Source organism: Phoenix dactylifera, chromosome 11, assembly GCF_009389715.1.
Source record: "Phoenix dactylifera cultivar Barhee BC4 chromosome 11, palm_55x_up_171113_PBpolish2nd_filt_p, whole genome shotgun sequence".
NCBI lineage: Eukaryota > Viridiplantae > Streptophyta > Magnoliopsida > Arecales > Arecaceae > Phoenix > Phoenix dactylifera.
Window position 1 is genome coordinate 11,549,294 of NC_052402.1, and position 27,914 is coordinate 11,577,207.

The window sequence follows — 27,914 nt, forward strand, 5'->3', positions numbered from 1 at the left end:
CCAATTCAACCCAACACTAATTGATCGAATCTAAATTCAGCTTAACTTGAAGTTAGGTTCGGTCAGAGAAATTTCAATAGAAAATTCAGTTGTATTAAATTAAGTTTGAAATATTAAGGTTGTATTTAGAAGCGGAATAATTTACTACGGAATAAATTAATCCACTCTATATGACCAAGTATTTTATTCTCGACTTAAATAGGATAAATAAATTTGGAAGATAAAAGGTTGTACACCAATTATTTAGAAATATCTATTTTGTCCTTCCGAAAAGTAATTTAAATTCAAGTATTCAAATGAGCATTTTGCTAAAAAGAATGAAATAAATGGGTTAAATGCCACTCTTTCTTATTTTGCTTGAGATTAGGTCCAAAACATCGACACTACTTGCTGAGGTGAAAGCCGCCCGGGCCACGTAAACCCCCGGTCCACGATTCCAGCGTTTTCATATGGGCCCATGGCAGACCCGGGCCCACCCCTTCGGATCCAAGCCTCCACTCCCGGGAACCAGGGGCCTGGATTAGTCCTCCGTACAGACGACGCATCCAACAAAAGAATTCACGTTGAAAGAGAGGAGAATCACGGAAAAGAATAGTAGAGGCAGAAAGAGAGCAAACCCGAGACCCAACAATCAAAAGAAAAACCTCAAACGAAGGAAATTCGCCCATCTCTCTTCAATCATCCCGAATTACCAAGATTCTCTCTACAGCCCCTCTCTCTTAAATCATTACTTTTCCCCAAAATCCCACAAAAAAAGGAAAAAATAATCACCCCACCCATTACATCACGCAACGTCCTCTCTCTTTCTTTTTTTTTTCTTGCGAAGATAATAGATGGGAACAATCCGCTGCTCTCCTTCTCTGTTCCTCCTTAATCCACCTCAAACCCAACGCCGAATTCAATCCAATCACTATTTTTATTCCTCATTTTTTTATTCTAGTTATCTCCTCCTCCGCCTCGTTCTCTTCTCTCCATCTCTTTATCTCCCCCTTCTCTCTAATCCGCTCTGTTTGTTCTTATTGTTCTTCACTTTTTTCGGTGGGGTTATTATTCTTCTCGGTATTGTTATTACTATTATTCTCCGCCGAATCTCACCACACATCTCGTCGCCCTTTTTTGGTCTTTTGGGGTTTTTTCCACGCCTAATCGTTCTCTTTTTGGCCTCCGCGTGGTATAAATTAATGCGGGGAAGGAATTCGTCCTCTTATTTCTTGTTCTTCCTCGCCCAAAAACAGAAGACCTAGCTTCGGTCTATTCGCCTCCAATCTCCACCTTTTCTCTTTCTAGGGCTTGGTCTGCTGCGGATGGAGATCGGAGAGGGCAGCGATGGGAAGCCTCCGCCGGAGGGGGGCAAGAAGCAGGCGTCGACGCCGGGGGGCGGTGACGCGAAACCGTCGAAGAGGAAGATGAAGAGCCCGTACCAATTGGAGGTTCTTGAGAAAACCTATGCCGGTCAGTTGATCGATCCCTTTTTGATTCTTTTTTGCACGATTATTCCAGGGTTTTAGTGATCGATCGGGTGGGGATTTTTTTTTGTTATAATTTGGTTTGATTTTGTTTGGGGGCAGCGGAGACGTACCCGTCGGAGGCGCTGAGGGCGGAGCTGTCGGCGAAGACCGGGCTCTCGGATCGGCAGCTGCAGATGTGGTTCTGCCACCGGAGGCTGAAGGACCGAAAGTTCCCGCCGGCGAAGAGGCAGCGGAAGGAGGAGGAGCCGCAGCCGCCGGTGCTGTCGCCTGCCACGGCTGGGGGTGATGTGATGATGGGGTCAGGGGCTGCAGGGGCGGGGTTGAGCTCGAAACCCTTTGCAGGGGGCTTGGGAGTGGTGGAGAGACAAGGAAGGCCGTCTCCCGAGCTGCTGCAGCTGTCTCGAGGATCGCGTTGGACACCTCGTCTGCTGGGAAGAGATACCATGAGCCTCCACCTGGGCTGCTACCGCCCCATCCGTCGCTGGTGCAACCGCTGCCCCTCTCAGTGGCGGAGCTCCGTGTGATTGCTTCTGTTGAAGCGCAGCTTGGGGAGCCGCTGAGGGAGGATGGGCCCATTCTTGGTGTGGAGTTCGATCCTTTGCCGCCTGGTGCTTTTGGGGCACCTATAGGTACAGATATACTAGCTATGATGGTAGCATATGCTATTTGTGAAGCGCTTTACTGGGCAATTCTTTTTAAGATTTCTATGAGGGCTAGAGATGGGTAACGTAGTTGCTGCTTTGAGTTCTTTGATCTGCAACTGCTAGTTCCTTTGTGAACATTTTTTGGCTTATGGACTTCAACTTGTTCTAGATGTTCAACTAATCATAACCTAAGTTTATACTTTTTAAGAGTTTGTTTCCTTAGATTGTCTAGTATATTAATACATCATTTTAATGTCTATTTCAATTCACTGATATTGACATGTAATTGCCCTAGATTCATGATGGAGTTTCTTATCTGTTAATACTCTTAGATTTGATGGTAGTAGCAAAGGAAGCTTTTCTAGTAGTTGTATCCTTATTTCTTGTGGTCTTCTCGTAACAAAAAAAATTTCCAATGCAGGGCGAGGATATTATGCATGAGAAATAGATTGCGGTAAAGGGGCTCCTGCTCCTGCTAGTTATTTCACCAAATTACAGTATCTAGTTGTGTAGTTCTGTTACTTCTACTTTTATTATCCTACTTAGAATCCTATCAATGGGTCTTTTGGAGAGCACTCTATAAGGTGCACTGTTCAGATGATTGAGGGGATAGGTGGTTCTGGTTGTTGCATTACTGTTACATGAGATTGGCTGGAACAAGAATTTAGTCCTCAATATTCTATCTAGCCTATCATAGTTTTGGGCTATAAAACGAATCAAAGCAAGTTGGAGATTTTAATGTCGAGATAGATTCTGATAAAATGAGATCTAGTAGGATCAAAATCTGCATTCAGAGAGTGCACAAGTTGCAATGACCAAAAATCAAGCACTAGAGAACTGATGGAGCACCGGTTGAGATGGTATAGGACAAGAACTGTTTCCATAAGCAGTGTGATTCATATTTTTGTTGAAGTGCCAAGAAGGTGATATAAAGATCATGGCCAACATGGATGGAAGTTTGGAAAAATGATTTGTAGGCGATTGTGGCATATGTTAATAACAAGAATGATTGGTGAAGAAATTTTTATAAAGTTGACCCAAATATTTGTAATAAGGCTTGTTAGTGATATGGTCTTGCTCTTGGCAAGTATTTTTTTTCTTTTATTTTTTGGATAAAATAAATAGGCATCTTGCAAAAGATTTATCTTAGGATCCTTCAGTCATGCGGTCCTGCCTTCTCTATTAGTTTACATTATTTTACTCGACAAATATTCGTGTTTCACGTGAGTTTTCTATTCGGGCCTAATTCTGATGTCTGGATAATTGCGAATATGGATGATAGGTACTCCACTTTCTTTCTTTCCTTCCTTTTTTTGTTTTCCTTTATTAATCTCTTTCATTTAGACATCTACATACATGTCTTTAGGAGTATGCTTTATAAGATATTCTGGTTGCATGATGAAGTGAGAAGGTGCTTTTTGTTTGTTGCATTGTTGCCGTATGCTCTGATGTTGGCCTTTTTTGGTTAAATTTAAGACAAGAATATGCTCCACAATGTGTTATTCATGATGTTGGCTGGTAAAAAGAACAAAAGATGAGCAAGTTGCAGACCAGGGATTTTACCTAAGGTGGATCCATGATAAAACAAGAATGAGGGGACTGCAATTGTGTACTTTAGAGGAAGATTGTGGGTTACAGCAATTGAGAACGAAGTGGTGGAGAACCAGTGGAGATAGAAATGTTTAAGAGGAGTCCGAGGAGCCCTAATTAGGCAATGCATTTCATATCTTAGTCGAAAGTGTCAAGAAAAGGATGGGAAGACATTGGTCAATATCAATGGGAGTCTAGAATGTTTTGAAATGTGTGGTCATGGTGTATGTGGTTGGTAAGAAGAATTATTGGTGCAAAATAATTTAGAAAGCCAGCCATAGATATCTGGATTAAGGGTTGTTGGCTAGGTTATTATTTTGCTTGTTCCATAGTTTTATTGGATCAGCAAATATTTGTCTAGCAAATAGATGTGGCTTAGGGTTTTTCATGTGGTCCCCTTTTTCACTCTATGAACATGCACTTGATTTATTATTCAGGTTGTCTCTATTGTCTAGAGTATAGCCAACATGGATGATACTTTAGTGCCCTCTGCCTGAAGTTTATATTATTATTTTTTCCCTATACTTGTTTGTTCTTGTTATATTTATAATTTGATGTGCACTGGTTACATGTATTCGATATGCATGGATGTGGCATGCTTCAACATCCATATTCTGTACTTGAAAACCATAAATTATAGAGTTTTTGTATAGTTTCATGCACTCATCCACGTATGCTGAGGCGTTCTTGACTATAAAAGCATTTTTGAGTTGTCCTCTCTTTCTCTCCCTCTCTCAGTATGACTTGTTTAGTGGGAAGCTGGCACTAGATATTTCTGTTCTCTTAAGTGCAGCTCTGTCATTGTTTCCTTTTAAGTTTAATTATTCTATTCTTTTGACTTGAACTTAACATACTTTGTGTTGACTTCTGCTAAATCATTTGCTGCATTGGATTATCACGTTTTGTCCACTAGACATGGTAATTCTCTGATGTGTTGGGCTTTTCAGACATTTTATTTCAACCTGTAAAGTATCTGAGGAGTTTGCTTATAGCCATTGAAATTTTTTCACGTTGCACTAATGCATGCATTTTCTAAGTAAGTTGTTGTAGTCTTATCCTCTTGAGCGCCTTTCTTTAGTATAAAATATATTATGTAGAGAGTTGGAGTCCTCAGGTCACTTGAGTTGCTTATGATTTTTGTTAGAAAATATTTATTTTTCCTACTATGGTTCAGCAAGATAAAACTAAAACTTCGTAATAATTAACTTTAATTTTTTATGGTCAATTTCAAGAACACAAGCATTGGTACTGGTTCATGCTTGCCAACAAAACAGTTTGACATGACCAAGAACCAAAATATTAGGTACTTGTCCATACAAAAAATATTACCTTCCATGTAATGGATTTTCAAGAGTCTGTTACACCGGTACATATGACTCATGACTACATGAAAAGGCATTAAGGTTTTGGACGGATTTGAGATTTCAGGTTAGTCTAGTTACGGTTGCTAAGTGGATGCAGTTTTCTCTAAGTTTTTGATCTACTCCTTGAAGAATGATGTAAAAGGCATGGCCTCTTAATAGTGGAAATGAAAATCTAAGCTCTGTGTCACATGTAGCTGTCAAAAAATGTATTTAGGTTTTAGCCAAAAGTAAAATTATTGTATTAGTGTCAGTGAAAGTTTGTCTTCTCTCTTATATGGCACAAGCATATTTCAGATAATGTTCTGATATGCCCCTTTAGCAAAAAAGGTGGGAAATCTTGTTTATAGGCTTCCAAACTAATTTTGCAAGAAATAAAGGAAAGAAATAAATTAAAAAAGAGGAAATTTTCTGGAAACGTTCATTAAAAAATAGAAAAAAATAAATATATGAGAAAGTCTGACAGTATTCGGTAACTGTTGATTACTCATTTAAAAGATTTTTATTTGGTAGACAATTTGCAAAGACCGATAAACGCGACATTGACATTATTGTGCAAGATAAAGAAAATGTTATGCAGGGATTAGTTTTTTTTTTGTTTGCATAATTAATACTAGTCGCTTGTCAATATGACTTTTATGTGTGAGGTGGCACATGATGGTTGGCAGCTTCGTTTGTCTATTAGGCCGCTAACTTATTATATGCTCTGTAATGCATGATATGAGGCCATTTATCAGATTCATATGGTGATCAAGTTGATATCAGTTTGATGCTGTTTACTATGGTGTGCTGGATGTATTGCAGTTTGTTTTTTAAATTAAAAATATTGAAGTCGGCCGAACCTAAGCATGTGAGTGATAGAGGATGATGCCTGGTGGGGTTGCTAAAGGCTCTTATATTGATACAAGAGACCTAAGTTTGACCCTGCCGTCACCCCAATACTGGGTAGGCTTCCACTCGTCCCAGTTTTCAGGGAAAAAATGTGAGTGATGTTGTTTGTGCAGTCAATGAGCTGCCTTTGAATTTGTTGGTTGCTTTTTATCAAGTTGGGTGTCACTAGAGGCCTCGTGAGGGAGTGAAATTCTTTTACAAGTTATTTATTGCCAGTATTAGCAATCAGTAGGAAATACACTTTTTAGGATTTTTTGCAGACAACATAAATATATGATGATGAGTATGGAGAAGGTGCAGTATCTTGATGAATAACATTTATAACCCTTTAGATCATCTGGTATATGGCTTCATAATTCAACTTGTTGTAATTGGATCTAGGTACCTTGTGCATAATGTTCCTGGTGTATTACCTTGACCTCAAATGGGAGAAAACATGCTCATTTTTTCCTGTTTCTAGGCCAATGTAGTGCATTTAGCTCTGGCCGCATTCATTCCATGCCATGGATGAGGGTCTGATATTTACATCTATATAATTTATTTTTTCATGTCATTCTCCAAATGCCAAATCTTGGTGATATACATACATGCAGGAACAGGAACTCCTACATATATATGTAGGTATGCATGTTTTTGGATGCTTTTGCAGTCAGGTATATAGCATATATATAATGTTGCATGTGAACATATACATAGTTGTACATGTACATATGTGTGGCTTTCGACATGTTGGTCAAATCAGTGCAGATATATTGAACTGGAAAGTCCCATATAACTTGCACTTTTCAGTAATCCTGCACCTGAATAAAGTGATTAATAAAAGGTTCATTTTAGATTGAGTATCATTACTGCTATCATGATGAAGAATTGCTAGTATATGCTTAAGCTATTTCATTAAGGGATTTTTTGCAATCCAGATATACTAGGAAACTAAAGGCCCTCTTATCATTGTTGTAATTGCTTATTCTGTTCTTTGTTTGTGAACTACAACTTCGACAGACATCTTTGTTAAGGTGGCTTGAAATATTCATCTGTGGTAGGATCTGGCTCATTCTTGTTTCTGGGTTTGCAAGATAGATATTGGCAGCATTTACCTTCTTGGTTTCTAAAGAGGGCAGAAGGGACATCAAGCTTGTGTGCAAATTACATGGCGTTGTCCACCTTTTAGTTTGATATTTTTTTAAGTACAATCAGCTTTTGATTTGATGAAAAATACTAGACATGTCCAGGCATGCATTGACAATAGTGGTTTTCACACTGGCATCCTAGTGAATTTATACACTATCAATGTCTTCATAACCAATGGAGAAGAAGGGGTGTGTAATAGTGGATTTCTTCATTTTTTGGCTTGAATAAGCATCAAATACTAGCTTTGAGGTTTTAACTCAGACTTCTTTTGTTAAAGAAAATATATAAATTTTCAGTTTATATATTGGGTCTTCCAAAGAAGAAAGTCATAAATAGAGGCCGAATTGTATTAGTATATAATTGTGGATGATGCCACTCACCCGGAATTCATGTCCTCTGTTTCTTACGAGTTGCGAGTGTGCAGTTTGTGAATCAGTCTTGTCAATTAGATATTATATTGTACTTATATTTTGATTGATTGCTGATGGTGATTATATGCAGATTCTCCAACTTATTCTGTTTTTTTCTTTTGCAGCAATGCCGTCGCAGCAGAAGCAAACTTTGCGGCCTTATGATTGTAAAATGTTTGAGAGGCATGATGCAAAGGTGATTAAGGTCTTTTATTTTGCCACTATCATCTATCATATTCTGCTGCTATTGACAAATTGGCATTTGGTTTACATCCCTGATTTTATGATTTGATGGGCTTTTGATTTAACTTTTCCAAACCTAACACCTTTTAGTATTGACATGTCTACAATCTCTGGGCTAGCATTATGAGTCTTGATTTATCTTTTGCAGAAGAGAAATCATATATTCCATTCAACATTTGGAATACTCTGGCTTTTGTTTGCAGGCATCAACTTTCTTGCCTAGTATAGAACATTGTTTAATGCCAAATTCATCTAATGGGAAGAGGAAGCTGGCAATTGGAGGTTCTAATGTAGGTAATCCTCAGATGGGTCCAAGGGCTCTTCATGAATATCAGTTTCTACCTGAGCAGCCAAGTGTCCGATCAGAGACATATGACAGGGTCCCTCAATCTCATTTCTATGATTCTTCAGTGGATGCTCCTGGTACCAGGATGCAATCTTTAACTTCAGGAGCGCAATATTTGCATGGAAATGAACAACTGGCTCCTAGTTACACTTTTCAAGGTCAAATGTCGGGTGCCAGCCTATTGTCTCATCAAGGCAGGCAGCAAATTTATTCTGCAGTTGCATCAGAGTATGAGACTACTCAGCACAGCAGCTCTTTTGCCAGTGCTCCAGGTGACAGTCAATTTGGTGTTCATCAAGTCATGGGATTAGAAAATTCATATTTATCATCTGATAGGAGGATTTTTTGTGATGAAGATTCTTCTCGAATGGAGAGGAAACGTAAGGTATGCATGATCTAGTGAGCAAGCTTCTTCTATCTCCTTTTTTTTTTAAGTTGGTTCTGTTTTTATGTAAACTCTCAACATATGCAGAGTGAAGAAGCAAGAATTGCTAAGGAGGTTGAAGCCCATGAGAAGCGGATACGGAAAGAGCTTGAAAAACAGGATATTTTGAGAAGAAAGGTGTCACTATTTTTTTCTGAATGTTTGTCTTTGATGACATTCATTAACTGCTTACTGAATTAAAGCTTTTCATCTACAGAGAGAAGAACAAATGCGGAGGGAAATGGAAAGGCATGACCGCGAAAGAAGAAAGGAAGAAGAGAGGATGATGCGTGAAAAACAGAGAGAGGAAGTGAGATTTCAAAGGGAACAAAGGCGTGCACTTGAGCGCAAGGAGAAATACTTGCAGAAAGAAACCCGAAGAGTAAGTATCTCAACAGTTTAGACTTTTGAGTTTCCTTTTTTGAAAGTAAATTAATATGTTTCTCTTGGGGATGAGTTCAGGTTGAGAAGATGAGGCAGAAAGAAGAACTGCGAAGAGAGAAGGAGGCTGCAAGGCTTAAAGCTGCTAATGAGAGGGCTACAGCTCGCAGGCTTGCTAGAGAATATATGGAGCTTATTGAAGACGAGCGCTTAGAACTAATGGAGTTGGCTGCATCAAGAAAAGGATTGTCCTCAATTTTCTCACTTGACAGTGATACTCTGCAGCTGCTAGATTCATTTAGAGGTATGTTCTTTTTTATGACATGCAGCTCAGCTGCGAAATTGCCTTGTGCATTTATTGCCTACGGAACATGAAGCTCGACAAATGACATAAATTGGTTTCAGTTAGAAAACTTGATTTTTGTTGGTGAAGTTACAATGTTTACTTATAAGCATGATTAACATTTTTTTACTTTCTGCTATATAATTTAAGGTCAACTTGAAGGATGTTCAAAATCCATCATGAAAAATCTTATGAATTTTGATCAGTAATTCAGCACTTTTATGTGCTTCAGATATGTTGAGTTCATTTCCGCCAAAATCAGTGCAACTGAAAAGGCCTTTTGCAATTCAACCTTGGATAGATTCTGAAGAGAACATTGGGAACCTTCTTATGGTACCGTTTTCTGATCTGGCTATTATACCTCTGTTTGCTTAATATTTCATGTTCGGGTCGATTGCTCTTATGATGGCTTTGTTTTGAAGAAAACATCTTTTGTTGCTGGAATGTACCTTTGTCTTAGGATATCTGACATAATAAGCTAGATTACATGTGTGATTTGTTTATCATATAAGAAAGGTGGTGATTTTCTTTAGCTTTCATTAGTATGGATTTACTACTAAAATTTCATATGCACTTAATATGATGCTTTCATGCTATATGATTCATGAGTTATTTTTTCCTAACACGTATTAAATGCCACTGTCTATCAATTTCAGGTTTGGAAATTTTTAATTACTTTTGCTGATGTCCTTGGGCTTTGGCCATTCACTCTTGATGAGTTTGTTCAATCTCTCCATGATTATGTGAGTCCTCTATACATATGTTTTTAATCATCTGAACTTTGTTATCTCATGTTTTCTGCATCCTGGAATTATTTTGCTGTTGTGCCAATGCTATAAACAATGTGGAAGTCGGAAGTCAGGGGCATGGAGGTTGCAAGGTACCAGCTTGGTCTGCGATTAGTCTTGAGTCTAGACTCAGGCTGACATTAACAAAGATCAATTCTTGTCTGGATATATTGTTTTTGGACTAGATAGACCCGTCTTCCATTGCGTATACCTGAATTATTCAGTGATTGATATTCTAATGCTTTCTATATTTGCTTGTAGACTGGTAGAAGCATCTTTTCCAGTTATTGGATCTGGAATAAGCTTCCTGGAATGTCACATCATGCCCCAATGCTCAAACTCAGCTTTGTATATATGTAGAGATAGAATATGACTACTAGTGTCTTGTACCTGCTCTGTGCACCACTTGTTATACCATGCAGTATGTTTTCAAAATTTAAAATTTGGGGGGTTTGTATGCTCTCCCAGATGAAGTGAAAATGTTGATAAAATTGTAAATTTGGAAATATGTTTTTTGAGGCATTGTGGTGGATTTTGTGAACTGTTAAGAGCAATACTTTTTATGAAGGCACTTCCTTAGAGTTCTCTCTCTTTAAAAATAATATTTAAAAGGGCATATATATTGATAAGGACTTAGGGCTATAAATGGGCTTGGGTCGGCTCGACTTTGGACCATGCTTCGGGCTAGGCTCAAAAGAGTTCAGACTGGGTTTGGGCTTAAATGTAGAATCCATTTGTTTTTCGGGCCCGGCTCGGGTATGTCATTGGCCTAGCCTGGGCCCGACCCGAGCTGAACAAGGCCCGAAATGGAGCCCGAATTTAGGCCAATTTTTTTTTTTTTAGTTATTTAGAGAGAATAATGAGAAAGTAAATGACAGATTAAAATGGGTTTAGTTGAAAGTAATGTATTATATATCATCTACTTGTGTTATAGGAGAAAGACTAATTTTTAATTAGTTTATTTACTTGTGAAGCAATATTATGAAATATTAAACTTTAATCAAATTCAGGCTGGACCTAATTTTGGCCCAAATGGATAATTCCGGCCGTTCCGATTGGGTTCAGGCCGGCCTCAGGGCTGGGCTTAGGCCTGGATTATCCAAAATTTTTCGGGCCTAAGCCCGACTCGAAGCTTGAAAAAAAAATTCGGGCTGGGTTCGGGTAGGGGTATTGCCCAGCCCACTTCCAGCCCTATAAGGAGTGCATTTATCTTCATCCACCATCTAGTCAGGCCAAACTTCTTCAAGGAGCTTGTGTAATATATAATTCGGATAAATATATGGTCGATCCTAGATGATACTAGTTCGTTTCCCAGTTGCCAATCAAGTAAGCAGTCTTGGTTTTGTTGATCTAACATTAAGCTTTCCCAGGATTCGAGACTGCTGGGGGAGATACATGTTGCTCTATTGAAATCTGTCATTAAAGATATTGAGGATGTTGCAAGGACTCCAGCTATTGCAATGGGAGCTAACCAAAATAGTGCTGCTAATACAGGGGGAGGTCATCCACAGATTGTTGAAGGGGTGTGTTGGCATTTTGCACTCACTCTGTACTTTCTTTTCTCAGTATTGATTTGTGTTTAATGTATCTCTTTATTTTTCAACTTCCACTGTCATTGTAGGCATATGCTTGGGGCTTCAACATACGCAGCTGGCAGCGCCACCTAAATTACTTGACGTGGCCTGAAATATTGCGACAATTTGCTTTGTCAGCTGGATTCGGTCCTCAATTGAAGAAAAGAAATGTAGAACATGTTTATTTCCGTGATGACCATGAGGTATCCTACCCCTGATACAAGCTTCTAAAATTATGCTCACATCTTAATCTAGTTCCTGCAAAACTTTGGTAAGGATCTTTAGTTCTGCCTTGGTTGATGTGGCTATGTCCATTGGTAGTACTGATATTGTCTGGATACACGTATAATTCTCATAAAGAATTAAGGAAGTGCAGTTAAAAGGTCAGTCTTATTCATTTCAGAAGACAAGATAGACAGTTGCCAATTTGGGATTTTATTTGTTAACATGATTAGGCATTAAAAAAATGCAGTTTGATTGCTTTAAGGTGGAATTTACAATTTGTCCCTTGAGTTTTTCCTCTACTATATTCCGTTTAAAAAGGTTTTCATATGCTTTGTAACTAGTAGTTTATATTTTTCATGAGAAACATGGGTTTGCAGTTTTTCTTTGTTGGTGATTTGTGGTTTAAGATTTTGGTGGAAGCTTTCTTCTTCGTTGGCTGTTCTATTTTGTTAGAGAAACATAATTGAAGTCCCAAAAGCTACATACATGTCTTGGGGCTGTTTGGTAGTTTTTGCCTGAGCAAGAATCTCCTTCAAACAAATTCATGCTTAGGCTCAATATCCAGGTTCCATCCGACATAACCCAAATCACAGTTGGTTTTGTTATTTTACTTTTGCATAGATTATATTGTTGGAAGATAGGAGAGATATGGGGAGAGGCTTGTTTTAATTTTTATGTGACAGTAAAGCTAAAAGCGTTCTGCCATTTGAAGTTTGTGTTCTTTCATATCTAAATAAACATCTATGGAACATGCAACTTTAACCTTTGCCCCCAAAATTAATGGTATGTACCCAAAAAAACTCTGGTTAAACCTCTTTTATTCTTTTACTCTTTTTAGTAGATTGATTTTGATTGTCAAATGATTTTCTGGAAGTATCATTATTGTGGTTATTGTGAAATTGGGAAAAAGTAGAGGGAAAAAAAGACATTACTCGATGTAGAAGATCAAGACATTGCTTGAGATATCAAATATTTTCTTTTGTTTCAACTATTCTAAATTTTACGAGAGATTGTTATTTAGTTTAAGAATGGTTCTTTTGTTTATGAAGAATTTAATTTCTTGTAGACTGCTATTCATTTTTCATAGCTTATAATGGCTTCTTGCATATGTGAATTGTGATCTATTTCTTTATATTTGTCTATTTTAAGAAACGATTTGTTCTCATCATCATATTTTGCAAGTTATATCAAGCATGCTTCACTGAATGGAGCCTCATCCTTGGTCTTTTCCATGCTCATGTCTCTTAACTTTTTTTGAAGCTTGAAGGCACCTGGAATTTTTCCAGGAGTTGTGGTATATTGTTCTCTATAGTTTTGAATTTCTTCAACTTTAGCTAGCACATAATTTTTTGATTAGATTAGTTGATTGTATTTGCAAGACATGTATCTTTTATAGGTTAGCTGACAGGATGATGCCTAATTAGGTTGCACAGAATTTTCAGTTTAGACTAATGATTATCTTTTATTACTTAACCATGACATGCTACTGCTTAGGGCTGAAAATAGATTGGATATTATTCGACCGTATCCATCTCCAAATTGGTTTGGATTGGAATCTTGTAGAAATCCTTGTAATTGATTGGATCCTGATACGTGCTTATGAGTTTTGCTGGATATCAGATGTGGATTCGGATATCCGGTTAAAAAAACCCCTGAAAGACTAACTATATCAAGGAAAAATCATTTTCATAGCACTTGCACAAGGTATTGAGCTGGTGACCTCTTAGTTGGTTAACAACTACTCATCTACGATGACAACATTCAGTTTTGTTATATAAGTCATTATTATACCTTCAAACTTACGTTATCGAATATACTCATTTGAAATATGTTGTGATATTTCATATTTTAATAATTATTTCTTTTCATAAAAACTTATTCCTTTTTTCTTTGATAAAAATATGAAAAATGAATAACTTCGTTTAATTCTTTATGATATTTTCAAGACTTTTTTGTTTAAAATACTACAAAAATCAATAACTTCAACATATTTGTATATTTGTATATATTTTTTTCTTAAAGTTCTTTCAAAATATAAATCCATGATTCTTTTTATTTATGCTGCAATTAGAGAGTGACAATAGTACTTATTGTAGAAAATTTTTAATACTTTTATATCATATATTTTATTTAGATATTTTTTGTTTCATTATATTTTTAATACAAATCTGGTAAGATCAGTGACCCAGATCCTTGGCCAAATTGGTTTCCATGCAAGTTTAATAACTAGGCCTTGGACCACTACCTGGTTATTGTGCATTGCCTACGATCTTGTTAGTGGATTCCATTCCTATTATGTTAGTTTTCATTATTGATTTCTTCTCAAAATTTGATTTATATCCAACGAATATCTTACATATCCATATTCAGATAGAGAAAATATGGATATAACTATTACTGTGTCCATATCTGTTTAAAACAAATATGGATATGCCTAATATTCGATTTGTATCCTGATACTTTTGAAGAAATATGGATGCTAATGTTGGTATTTGTTAGGGCTGAAAACTAGTCGGATATTATCATTTTGTATTCGGTCCGGATCGAATTCAGATAGAAATTCTTGAATCTGATTGGATCTAGATTCTGATAGGTAATCACAAATTTTTTAGGATATGAATCTGGATCTGGATTTTTGAAGATTTTTCTGGATCCGAATCTAGATTTCCAATCAAAAAAGAAATCTGAATACTACCTTTATCAAGGATCGAACCCAAGTCTTTAACTAACTGGCCAGCCACTCAACCATTGAGACAACACTTATTTCTATTCTATATTGATATCTTATTATACTTATTTAAAACTTGTTCATGTCATAAAAACAACATATTTCATATGTTATTTATTAATTCTTTTCATAAAAAACCTATCATTTTCATAATGATAAAAAATGAAATATTTCAGTTTATTCTTTATAATATCGTCAAAATTTTGTTGTTTAAAATATTTTAAAATATCCATACTTGTAACGTGTTCTTACATCTATAAATAACTTTTTCTTACAAGTTCTCCATAAAATATAATTCTTGATTGTTTTGTATATTATTTATTTTTATTTAACAGTTAATTTCAAATATATTTTTAATACAAATACAATTGAACCAATGATTCGTAACCTTGGTTGAGTCAGTCTCCTTGTGATTTGAATAACCATGATTTAGACCCTTACCTAGTTACCTATGCTTTGCATGTGATTTTTATATTGGATTCCATTCCCATCCTTGATAACAATCATTTATGTTGGTTTTCATTATTGAAATTCCCTTAAAATCCAATTTATATATAAATAATATTTGACTTTGATCCATATTTAAATAGATAAAATATGAATATAATTGATTTTAAGGTCGGAGGAATCGGTACCGAGCACCGGATCGATTTTTTGGCGGTACGAGTCGGTACGGGCTGTGCTAGGCCCGTACCAATAGAGAAAATCATCGGAGCCGAAGAAGGAGAAGAGAAAAAGAGAGAGTGGGGGAGGGAGGGAGAACGAGCGACGATGGATGCTGACGGAGGGCCACGGGGGGCCGGCGGAGGCTAAAAAATTTGGGATTTTTTAATTTAAATTTTTTTAAGTGAAGTCGGCAATCGATTTGCTGACTTGACTTAAAATATCCCAATTTTTTTAGCCGCGACCTCGATTGCTCCTCTCCCACGGCTGTTCGCCGCGCCTCGTTCACCCTCCCTCCTCTGCTCTCTCTCTCTCTCTTCTCATTCGGCTTCGGCAGCGAGCCTTTTTCAATGGCTGAAATGTATCGGTGAGCCACGGGTACAGCTTGAAATTGGCGGAACCGGCCAGTTAGGCTCGGTTCCACATTCCTTGATTGATATCCAATTTGTATCCCTATCCGTGTAGAACAAATATGGATATGGTCAGTATCCAATTCATCTCTATATCTATTTAGAACAAATATGGATACTAATTCTGGTATTTGTTTAATATCTATATCTATATTCATATTTGTCGAAAAAATATGGTTATGGATATGGATGTACCAATACGCGATCCATATCTAGACCATTTTCAGCCCTATTATCTATATTCGTATTTGCTGAAAAAAATATGGATCGGTCCTCTTTCCCATTACTTAGAAAAAGTGAGCCAGCCCTTTTTTTCAATCTTTTTCCACCTAATTGCTATTATCTGTGCCACTTTATGACCCAGTCCAGACTGACCCGAAAGCTAGCTGGACCATTCGTATTAAATCAGATCCGATGATTGTGTCCAAGCAATGTTGATAAAATACCGGCTGGAAGCCGTCGGGGCCCGGCTCTTCCTTACCAGGTGGATTTGACAAATCATTTCTTTCAAAACCGGTTTGGGGCACTGAAGACGAACAGAAAGTGAAAAAGACTCCCCTTTTTCACTCAGTTATTCCATTTTTTGCACGACAAGCAGTCGAGAAACAAACTACTGCACTTATTAGATTAATATTAGCCGCCTATCCCGGAATAGACTGGGATGGAATAGAAAGAACGCGAAGCGCTATAGGGTCGGTTTGTTTTTTGGGGGTGGGGGAATAAGCTTGCTTCTTCACAAGCTTATCCCCGCCCCGTTTCCTGTCCGTCCCGACCAGCAGCAGCTGACAAATATAAATATACCAATATCTGATTCGCATTTGCTGAAAAAATATGGATACAAATGCAGCAATACTAGTATCCGATCCGTATTCGTATCCAATATGGCTTGCTGCTTCTACAAATACTGTTTTGTTAGAAAAAACCTCTCCTTTTTTAGCTTGATCAATAAGCTACTATTGTCCTTTTTTTGTTTGATCAATTATCTACTAGTTTTCATTATTTAATTCAACTCAAAATCTGATTTATATCAAAATAATATTCTAATATTTCACATTGATATTCAGATAGAGAAAACATGGAGGAAAAATCATCCCTTTTTGATAGATTATTTCATGTCATGTTAATTGTGTAATTGATACTGACTTGAATATATGGGGATGTGCGGTTAGAGGAAATATGGCTATAACCAATATCCGACTTGTACCATATCTGTTTAAAACAAATATGGATATTGACTTGAATATATGGATGTGCATGGGTACTACTATTTCTTTGGTGAAAAAATTATCCCTTTTTTGGGCCTGATCCATGATAGTTTGCTTTTTTAATAAACTGTCTCATTGCATTTTAATTGTGTAACCGATATGGACTTGAATACATGTGCTAGGTCATGCATTTAATTTTATAAAATCATGTTCTTGAATTCTACTGTTTTGGAGCTTAGAAAATCTCACTTTCTGCTGATTCCTCATACTGCACGTTATCACTCTTTTAGCAATATCAGCATCAATCACTTAATAGATGAAGGTTTTTGATATAAAAAATATATTTTGCTTTTGTTGTGTTACTGCTCAAGAGTAATAAGCATGCATTTGAAGGTCCTATCAGTTGTTGGCTATTTATCTTTTTAGTGGAGATTTAATGGAATTTTCTTCTGATTGTCAGGGTAATGATGGTGAGGATGTAATTTCCACTTTACGGAATGGTTCAGCTGCTGAAAATGCAGTTGCATTGATGCAAGAAAAAGGTTATACTCATAGACGTAGATCTCGGCACCGTTTAACTCCTGGTACTGTCAAATTTGCTGCTTTTTATGTCCTTTCTCTTGAGGGAAGCAAAGGCCTCACAATACTAGAAGTTGCAGACAAGATTCAGGTATCTCTTCCGTCAATTGTCAAATTCTTCCTCTCCGTGACCTGTTCATCTGAATTTTCTTTTCCTGTCCCTTCATTGTCAGAAATCTGGTTTAAGGGATCTCACCACAAGCAAGACACCAGAGGCATCTATTGCTGCGGCATTGTCGAGAGATACAAAACTTTTTGAAAGAACGGCTCCTTCAACATATTGTGTACGACCTCCCTTTAGAAAAGATCCTGCTGATGCAGAAGCTCTACTATCAGCTGCACGAGAAAAGATACGAGTATTCCAAAATGGACTTTCAGATTCTGAAGCTGAAAAGGATACAGAAGATGCTGATGATGCTGAAAGAGATGATGCTGATTCTGAGGCTGATGATGCTGACGTTGCTGATGACCCTGAAGTTGATGATGCCAGTATTGAAGCAAAACCAAATAAGAATGTTCCTTTTGCAAATGAATTAAAAGATGCTAGAGCATCAACTTCGCTAGGTATTAACAAGGAGGCAGTTTGTGATGAGGCCGAATTAACTCCACAGAATGTTTCTAGGAATCTGGAAAAAGGCCATTCAGTTTCTCCTCCTGAAAACTCCAAAGTGATAAGTGCTTCGGGTGCTACCCAGTCCCTTGATGTCGATTCAAACTGCCATGAGGTAGTTAATGCTGACATGGAGGACATTGAGGTTGATGAAAGCAACTTTGGTGAACCATGGGTTCAGGGACTGACAGAAGGTGATTATTCTGATCTTAGTGTTGAAGAGCGCCTTAATGCCCTTGTCGCGTTGATTGGTGTGGCTATTGAAGGAAACTCCATACGTGTTATTCTTGAGGTAGCAATTGAATATTTTGGTACTATATTTTCTCTTACTTTTGTTTCTATTTGTGACCTGTCATCTAAAGCGCAGTCTTCCAGGAACGTTTGGAAGCTGCAAATGCTCTAAAGAAGCAAATGTGGGCAGAGGCACAGCTTGATAAAAGACGTTTTAAAGAAGAGTATGCAAGCAAATTACAGTATACTTCTTTCACAGGGAGCAAAGCTGAGGCAACCCAAACAAATGCTGCAACAGAGGGAGGTCAAACTCCACTGCACACTGTTGAGAATCAGATTTGTGATGAGAATCCAAATACCATCAACAATGACCAGTATCTAGAGCAAAACAGTCAGATCAATGTTGGTAATGTGTCTGCTGAAAAGAATTCTTTAGGGCAAGATTTTTCTACTAATGCAGACACTCTTCCACCTCAACAATATGGATATGCATCTGAAAAGTCACGTTCACAGTTAAAATCATACATTGGTCACAAGGCAGAACAACTATATGTATACAGGTCACTACCCTTGGGTCAAGATCGTAGGCGTAATCGGTACTGGCAGTTTTCAACATCTGCTTCACCAAATGATCCTGGTTCAGGAAGAATCTTCTTTGAGTCCAAAGATGGCTTTTGGAGGCTTCTTGATTCAGAGGAGGTGCTCATCTCTTTTGTTTTAATAGTTAAAATTATAATTGTATTTACCTTCTTTTAGTGGAGGATGCATACTTACTTTCTGAGCACAATATCTGTCAGTGACAAACTTATTTTCGAAATTGATAAAAGGTGCAGTCAATTATTTCTCTAGTTATCAAAACAAATTCGAATAAATTTTCAGGTGCTAAATTTAAGTTGTCTGCTCACTTTTTCGTGCCATTTTTTGATATTTTCCATTTTTAAATACTTCTCTCTGTTAGACATTATATATAGCTGTGTTCTTTAATTGGCTTGGACTGGGTACTGCAATAGTTCTTGCTATGTTCGCAATAATTTTATGTACAGTGCGTTTCTGAATTTGCTGGATCAACTAATGGTTTTTTTTCCGTTCAATAAGCACAGTTTATCTAAATCCTACCACAGAATTAAAGTGTGTAAAAGTTTAATTGGCATGTTCAGAATTGCAAACTGTGCTAGTATAATGGGAAATTACAGATCCAGGAACTGAAGGGGCTACTAATGAATGACTAGAGGAAATAGCTTAGTGGATGTCTCATGTTGCCAAAAAATTAACCTTCATATAGACTAGGTTGGAAACGTAATACCTTCTTTTTCTTGATTATTTAATCTTGCATTTGTTAACTCATAATTATTGCATGTGCATTTGTGTCCAGTCTACCTACTTAATTTCATTTCCAAAATTATTGTCAACGAAGAATTTGCGTTCATTCTTCATTCATTTCTTATCTAATGGAAAGGAGGAGCATTCTTATAGCTGTGAATGAGAATGAAGGGGTATGCCAGTCACTATCTGGATCACTGGCATAATTTTCTTCCATCCTTTGCTTGTGCATATCCTACAACATTTACTGGAGGAATGATGTGCTTGTTCCTTCCAGTGCTTACAATCTTAGGTTCTACTAATTCTATCAGTCAGGCTAGAGTGGCATAGGCATCAAAAGAAGGCAAAGCTCATTCTTTTGAAGTAAATCACTATTGAAGTTTTACATATATGAGACCAATTGAACTCTGCTGTTTTGTAATCTTGGGCTTGTTCATGACATATACTCAAGTATTGGATGTAGCACATGATCCTTGTGAATTATGCTTTTTTTGTAACACAATGTTCTCCTTGATAAAAATACAGGCATTTGATGCTCTTCTAGCTGCCCTAGATACACGTGGTATTAGGGAGTCTCATTTGCATTCTATGTTGCAAAGAATTGAGACAACCTTCAAAGAAGCAATTAGGAGGAAAAAGTGTACCACCTCTCTGAACTCAGCTGGAGGTCCTGCAAAAGGAGGGGCTAATGAAATGCAATCAAGTCCTGATTGCAGCACTGAATTTGACAGTCCCAGCAGTACTCTCTGCGGTCTTACTTCCGATGCTTTGGAAGTCTCAAAATCTTTCAAGATTGAACTTGGGCGGAATGAGATCGAGAAGCATACTGCTTTGAAGAGGTACCAGGGCTACTTAAAATGGATGTGGAAAGAATGCTACAATCCTCATATATTATGTGCCATGAAATATGGGAAGAAAAGATGTTCTGAGCTGCTACAAACTTGCCATTTCTGCTACCAGTCTTACTTAGCTGAAGAAAGGCATTGCCCTACATGCCACAAGACATTCAAAACCTTTTATAATGCTGATTCAAATTTCTCAGAACATGCTACTCAGTGTGAAGAAAAGCGAAAAATGGACCCTGAGTGGAAAATGCAAGTGTCAGATTCTTGTCTTCCCATTGGGATCAGGCTGCTTAAGGCACAGTTGGCTGTGATTGAGGTGTGGTGACATTGCTTGAGTTTGTTTTTTTTAGTTTTATTTTTTGAATTAAATTTTATTTAATTTACTGCTGTTTTTTTCTGATTATATTCACGGTAGCATTTGCTGTATTTGTAGGTTTCCATTCCAGCAGAAGCTCTTCAGCCTTTTTGGACTGAAGGATATAGAAAGTCTTGGGGTGTAAAGTTGCACTCCTCGTCATCTGCTGAGGAACTCTTTCAGGTTGCATTTACTTTTACATATTGACCTCACAATATTTAATATGTCATATGATCATTTTAATTTGGTTTTTTCTACTAATTATACTAGACTAATAGAAAACAATCATGTAAAACAACATTTTTTCTTATTTCACCACTCATTGGAATTTACTCAATGGGAGGAGCATCATAAACCTTGTGGCCATCTAATATAGGTTTCAGTGGCCTGTTTCACTTTTACATTACAGTAAATTAATGCTTCCTGCTGGCATTAGCTGTCCTCATCAAATTAAACTTGCATTAAGGTAATAAGTTTCAATGTTGGTTCTAGGAAATTGTTAAAACATGGTTTCATTAGTTTTTGATACTTTAAAGTTTAAATTGTTTGTCATTTGGGTGCTTTGGTCCTCGTAGGCTTTGAGAGCTTAGCTGTCCTTGTTTTTCTTCTGTTGTCATTGATCAAAAGTATCAATGGCCCTGATCCGAAATGAACACAATTTAGGCCTGGAAAGATCTTCAAATTAATCAGGGTGAAATAGCTTCCAAGCTAGTAAAATTTGATTTAGCATTCCAATTGGTTGTCTTTTTGGATGGTGGGATTCCTGGATTGTTCACTTCATTGTTTCCTATCCTTTTTGCTTTTGTAAAATATGAATGTAAAGTTGAATGTTCGTTATCTCAATTAAATGAAATGAGAAGTAATGCGTTATGATCATTGCCCAGAATTGGCACCCAGCATGAGTTGACACATAATCTATTTATTCTTTTTAAATATTTTAAATTAAAAAAGGGTATTATGTTTTTGTTTTGACTTTCTTATTCTGACATGGCATGACGTGTGTCATGGCCCATGCATTGGCACCAAAACATGAAACCTTAATCATGATTCGGTTAACTACTCATCGAGAGCTAACAAAATGATATTATAAAAGTGACCATTATTGAAGATTAGATCTGTTCATGAGCCAGGCTGGCCTTTTCCCAAATTTTACTTAGGCCCGGGCTCAGCCCGGGCTTCGGGCATCCTGACACTTTTTTAAATTTTTTTAAAAAATGCTTAAAAATATTTTTAAAAAACTAAATATGAATATTTAAATGTTGCCAATAACCTACAACATGTCTATTGCCCTATTAAGCTCACGCATCATCAACAATTGCCAATTAAATCTACAAATATATCAAACATAAACAATCAACACACAAAAAAATTCGGGCCATACAGGGGTCGGGCTGGGGGCCGGGATTTAATCCCCAAGCCTGGCCCATATTAAGCGAGACTATTTTCCAGGTGTAGACTGACCTGCCAGGCCTAAAACCTTGACCCAAGCCCACCCAAAAGGCTGTGGGCTTGAGCTGGCTGGGCCTGTGAACAGGTCTATTGAAGATGTATGTCCTATTTTCCTACGATCTTGCTTGTATTTTCCTATGTAACAACAAAAGCCATTCAGCTCAGAAAATATGTGAAAAATGAATTTCTGTAGTTTAGTAACTTAATATTCTGTTCCATCCAAATCTTGTAATTGGTGCCAATTTGTAACCCAGTTAACATCAGTGACACATTTTGTGGCTTAAAACATAAATTATCTCCATTGCCCTCAGCAGTTATTGCCCATCACAAGGAGTGCTGCAAATGCCATAATTTATCTGTTTAGCACCATGTGAATTTTCTTATCAAGGTTTTTGCTTCAGCATTTTGGCAAGAAGTATTGGTTTGTTTCTGATGAAATTCATAGTCATTGCTTACTTCAAGTCACTGCATCAATAATGAGGATGATGATTAATATTTTTTCCTTATAATTAAACTGTTTTGTGTACATATGCATAAGTTTGAATTGGTATCCTGAATTAACTTTATTTTTTTGTTATTTAAATGTGTTGTATTGTGAATGTAATGCACTATAAAACATTGTAAATACACGCCACATGCTTGTAGATGTAAGGACTGTGATAGATTTGCATTTGCTTGTAGTGGAACATTTGTCCACTTGCAGCTTGCAATGCAGCATTTCCCACTTAATGTGCTGGCTTTCACGTGAATCAGATGAGCATGTAAGTAGTTCATAGGAATCAGATGAGTGTGTATAATATACATGTTGGCATGGGTATGTTGCTCAACTCTCTTTTGTACAACTGCCAATAATACTTTTTTGTTGATTATTGTGCAAGTTCCTACTCATGCCTGATGGAGGTATTGCCTGCTTACTCTTCATTTTCAGTTTTTGCAAACTTCGTTAAGTTTCCACCTGCAGTTTCTCACTCTCCACACATCATACTGTATTGGATAACCCCTAAATATTCCAATATTAGTCTTACTAATTCTTGTTTGCATAGCCAATTTCAACCCGTAAAGGACTTTCCAATTCCAGTAGGAGGGAGGAGAGTCATCCAATAAAAAATGGCATAGCAATGATCCTAAGAATTGCAACAGTGTAGGTATTCTGCATGACATTAAAAATAAATGTTGCATTGTTATATTAGACAAGAAAATAAGCAGTAATACAGTTTGGAAAATTCCTGGTTCATCTTTCAATGTATATTTTGTACCAGTTGTTCTTTATTAGTATGCCTGTCAAAAGTAAATTGTCCTTATTTCATTGCATTTCCTGAAAGAGAGACAACACACTACTACAATGGTCGCTGGTGGATTGCAAAATCAACCATCGTGCTTTGTTGAACATGGTATCAAGCTTCTTAACTGCATAATAGATATGAAGCACAAGCAGCTTATCTATGGGTTTGTTGTACTCTTAAGTACATCCTGACCACTACTCAAGAATGAGAAAGAATTTGAATTGAATTAATGATAAGTGGTCTGGAACTCTGGATATATTTTCCGACTGGAACTTGGGTTGGCCTAGAAAAGAATATTTTCTAGTTTTCATAAAGGGAAAATTTTATACTCCATGAAATTTTGGAAAATTCACCCACATTTCTGGATAGACTTGTAAAACTTGAAAGAAAAAAAAGTAAAACCAGAAGTTAAAGAAATATGATGCTGTAGATACTTTATAGTTTGTGAATTCCTATCAGTAATGTGAATTAGTTTGTTATTGGTACTATGCTATGGATATAATCAATTAGAATTTTGGATTATATCTCTTAAAATACACACTAACCCAAATAGTTGGGAAAAAGGTTAGATGGTTATAGGTTATCTCAAATACACGACTTGTCATTTGTGCTGCATCTTGTGGATGTTACTTAAGCCTTTTGGTATTGCCTGATTTTGAATAGGTATCTTCTTGGTGGCAATATAATTTCATACTACACTCTTTCGATTACAATACTACTATCTTTTTATATAGAAATCTAGAAGTAATGCCGTATTTTGTTTTGTTTGCTTGCAGATTCTGACTTTGTTAGAAGGTGCCATAAAACGGGACTGTCTATCATCGAATTTTGAAACAACAACTGAACTGCTGAGTTCTACTACACTAGGACTCGCCATGGACAGCACTGTTGGCCTTTCTGGATCGGTTCCTGTACTTCCATGGGTGCCTGATACTGCCACAGCTGTGGCTTTAAGGCTGTTGGATTTTGATTCGTCAATTTCTTACATGCTGCACCAGAAGCTGGAATCTCATAAAGAGAAGGAAGTAGGAGAGTTCATTGTAAGTTCATCTGCTCTTTTCGTATGAATTTTGGTGTTCCTTCTTAATAGATAAACCAGATAGCTTGTAAACCTGAATAGGATGGGAATATAGGAATCAGTAACATCATAATGGTTGATTATGATTTTTTGGTTGATTATGTTTTTTTAGTTGATTAAATCATAAAGCATTTGTTTGATGTATGAAGATTTGAACATCAATTTTGTGACCCATTGGACCAATATGATTCTTCAGATTTATTTGAAATAGGAAATGCTTCAGGGCACCTGTTAAGCACACAAGAAAAGTTCATTGAGCCCACAATTGCTGTTCTAGCAACTCCATACCAATAAACCCCGTGGAGGTCTACAACCTCAGTACTGGATAACACACTAGTACGTCACCTGTTTGGTATAGTACAATACCATCCCGTACTGAGACAACTCCTTGGCCTTTCTCACTTTGATCATGGTACCGTCCAAAAGCATGCGATACGGATCTTTATGGTACAGTATGCACCCTAGTTTTGGATAGTACCAGTGGTATGAGACGGTTCCGCTTGGTTTAGACCGGTCTGGATTGGTTCGACTCATGTACCGAACGAACCTCGGTATCGTACGGGTAAGGTACCGTATAGTCTGTATAGTTCAGTACAGGCCGGTATGACAGATCTTGACTTACGGAAATTCCCTCGTGACATGGCAAGAGAATTTTCATTTGCATATAACTGGTTTCCTATAGCATTATTCTCTAGAAATATGCCTTAATTTTCTCATGTGGAAATTTTTGTAGGGGGCAAAATTATGTAATGTTGGTTAAGCTTTGTCTCAAAAATTGGAATAGAATATTTCCTTACTTTTTGAAAGCAATTTATGCACAGTTTAATCAATTTTTGCTCTTATTCAATCCAGTAATCGTGATTAAAGAGTCCTGTCTCTTTTTCAGGAAGAACGACCATGAACTAAAATTTGGAGCCTTAGTAGTTGTATTTAGGTTATCTATATTACATCAAAAATAAATGATTTTTAAATGCATGCTTAACATTCAAAACCATAATTCCAAAAGGAAATAAGAGGGATGCTAGGATGCAAGAGTTAGTGTGAGCACCTAGGCTGTGCCCAACCTTTTGAAATAGCAACTGGAATCCAGTCTATGTTGATTTGAACTTGTCAATTCTCTAATTTTATTTCAGAAGAATGCCCCTGTTCCTCCCAAGATCTAATTGAATGTTATCTGCTGCCAGGAAATTTCATTGAAAATGTCTCCATATATATTGTAATCCTTTAAAGCAGGGCTTCCTTTTATCATCTTGTTGTTTTACAAAATACATTGATAGACAAGACAAATCTTGAAGTTTACATTTTTAATCACTAGTCCAATATCAGAAACTACTTCTTTTTCAAGCTAAATTCTATTGAAGTATCACTCACCAACATATGAATGGTGTTTTGGGGTTTGGGCACCATTCTAAGTCATCATTTTCACCAAATGTTTGTCTGTTTTTCTTTTTTCCTAAAACTATTCCGTGCTTCTTTCCTAATGTGTTTCACTGCCTGTCTCATGGACTCATCTAAACTTTGAACTAAACCAATCCTAACTCTAGAGGAACTTTATCAGTAAGCTAAAATCTGAATACTTTGCATCTCATTGCTCTTGTAAATTCTGATATTAATGCTATCCTGAAAATGAGCTTGTCCTATTGGATAGTGTTGTGTTCTTAAATTTGATACATATTTAATTCCCTTCTACTCAGCATTGATTAGCTGGGAAATATATGAGGAAAAAAAATAAAATTTTGTAGATTAGTGTCAGTTCTTTGTGTTGGGACTTCTAGGAGCTGTCTGGATGCCCGGGTAAGCTGTCCAGAGGATGTACCGTAAATGTTTAATGGTGGGAAGAGGTTAGCTTGAGAGTAAAATAATGTTTCGAATCAAGGAAAGTTTGGCTCGTGTTTTCAAAAAAATTGGGATTCTGGAAATCTTCTCTGAGAGGGATTCAAGTATCTTAATTTTCAGGGACTATAATCTCAAAGTTCCTGATCTCTTGCCATGGATGCGAAGTTTTTCTCCGCAGCCACTGGCTCTCTTAAAATTCAGTTGCATGAGGAACTTATCCCTGGAATTCTTTGTGTGGGCATCCAAACAGGCCCTAAACATAGTAATTATCTAAATTTAGCATATTTTGGCCCTCTTGGATTATAATACTATTCTTTTATGCAGAAACTTCCATCAAGATATGCTGTTGTAAAGAACTTTCAAGAGCTGGATCCAACAGATACTGCAGACCAAGTAGATTACCTGAAAGAGGCTAAGTGGCTTGATCCTGGAAGTGGACGTAGAGGTCGCGGACGAGGGAGCCGTGGTCGGGGTGGGAGGGGTCGTGGTCGTGGAGGAAGAGGCTCCAGAGGGAATGTAAACTCCACCAGAGTAGAGTTCAGAGATGAAAACATCAATAGTTTTGAGAAGACCACAAGGAAGTATGCAAGAAGAGGCAGGGCACGTGGCCGAGGGGGGCGTAGGCGGGGTCGTCGCACTGTTAGGTCATGGCAAAGATCTGAGAGCAGGGTGCCTGCAGTTCGAAAGGAGTCTCTGTTTGGCAATTTTAGGAGTGTGAGTAGTAGTGTCAGACAGGACAGTGTTGAGGAGTCTCCAAGAAGCTCAGGTGGAGAGGAGTGGGGTTTAGAGGAAACCCGGAGGCCGTACATTGAAGATGATGACAACAGTGAAGGTTCCCAATCTGATGAAAATGGTCAAGCATCAGGAGAGGAGTATGATGATCAGGCAGCAGACTATGCTATAGACTACAATGAGAGCAAACCCATAGGACTAATGGATGATGAGAGTCAAGAGGAGGATGATCCTGAAGATGACGAGGAAGATGAGGTGGACCGCAGTGGGCATGAGGACTTGGATGCTGATGTGGATGATGAAGATGATGAAGAAATTGGGGACGAGGGGGAGGTCAGGGATGAAGGAAATGGAGATGAAGATGAAGGGGCTTCATCGTTCTCTTCAGAATACAGTGATTAAGGAATTCAAATTCTTCCAGTGTAGAGTAGAAGAAAAAAATTTAAGAAAATGATAACTATCCATTCTTCTTTTTACCTGGTGATAGCTGTAGCTGTCATTATTCTTTTTTTCAGGTAATTTAAGTGCCGAGGCAGTCTGAGGAAGCTTTCTAATTGCTTCTGCAATCTGAGGTGAATTCTGGACGGTTCAGATAAGGGAAGGAGGTCAGTGGGAAGGGCAGGTTTGAGTCAGGTTTGCGCTCTTAGCTCGCCTAGTAATACCGAGTGATGCGGCAGAAGTTTGTAGATTTTGTGTTGCTCAGGTGTTTCTAGGTTGTTCCATGTACCTATTAAACGATTTATCTTTTATTTATAAAATTTTCATTTTGTTTA

At 37.3% G+C, this 27,914-nt stretch overlaps 1 protein-coding gene across 1 annotated transcript; it reads left to right on the forward strand.

Annotated features, from left to right (window-relative positions):
- The first annotated feature begins 716 nt into the window (after positions 1–716).
- LOC103713204 (homeobox-DDT domain protein RLT2-like) lies at positions 717–27,914 on the forward strand. Its single transcript, XM_039131605.1, is given in 20 exon segments — positions 717–1,452; positions 1,569–1,811; positions 1,814–2,098; positions 7,619–7,689; positions 7,940–8,354; positions 8,439–8,467; positions 8,555–8,644; positions 8,724–8,888; positions 8,969–9,191; positions 9,463–9,563; positions 9,887–9,973; positions 11,389–11,541; positions 11,640–11,795; positions 17,284–17,493; positions 17,576–18,304; positions 18,388–18,942; positions 20,089–20,724; positions 20,842–20,946; positions 24,272–24,535; positions 26,734–27,914. Coding segments are annotated over 20 exon segments (5,475 nt in total). The 5' UTR covers positions 717–1,304; the 3' UTR covers positions 27,544–27,914.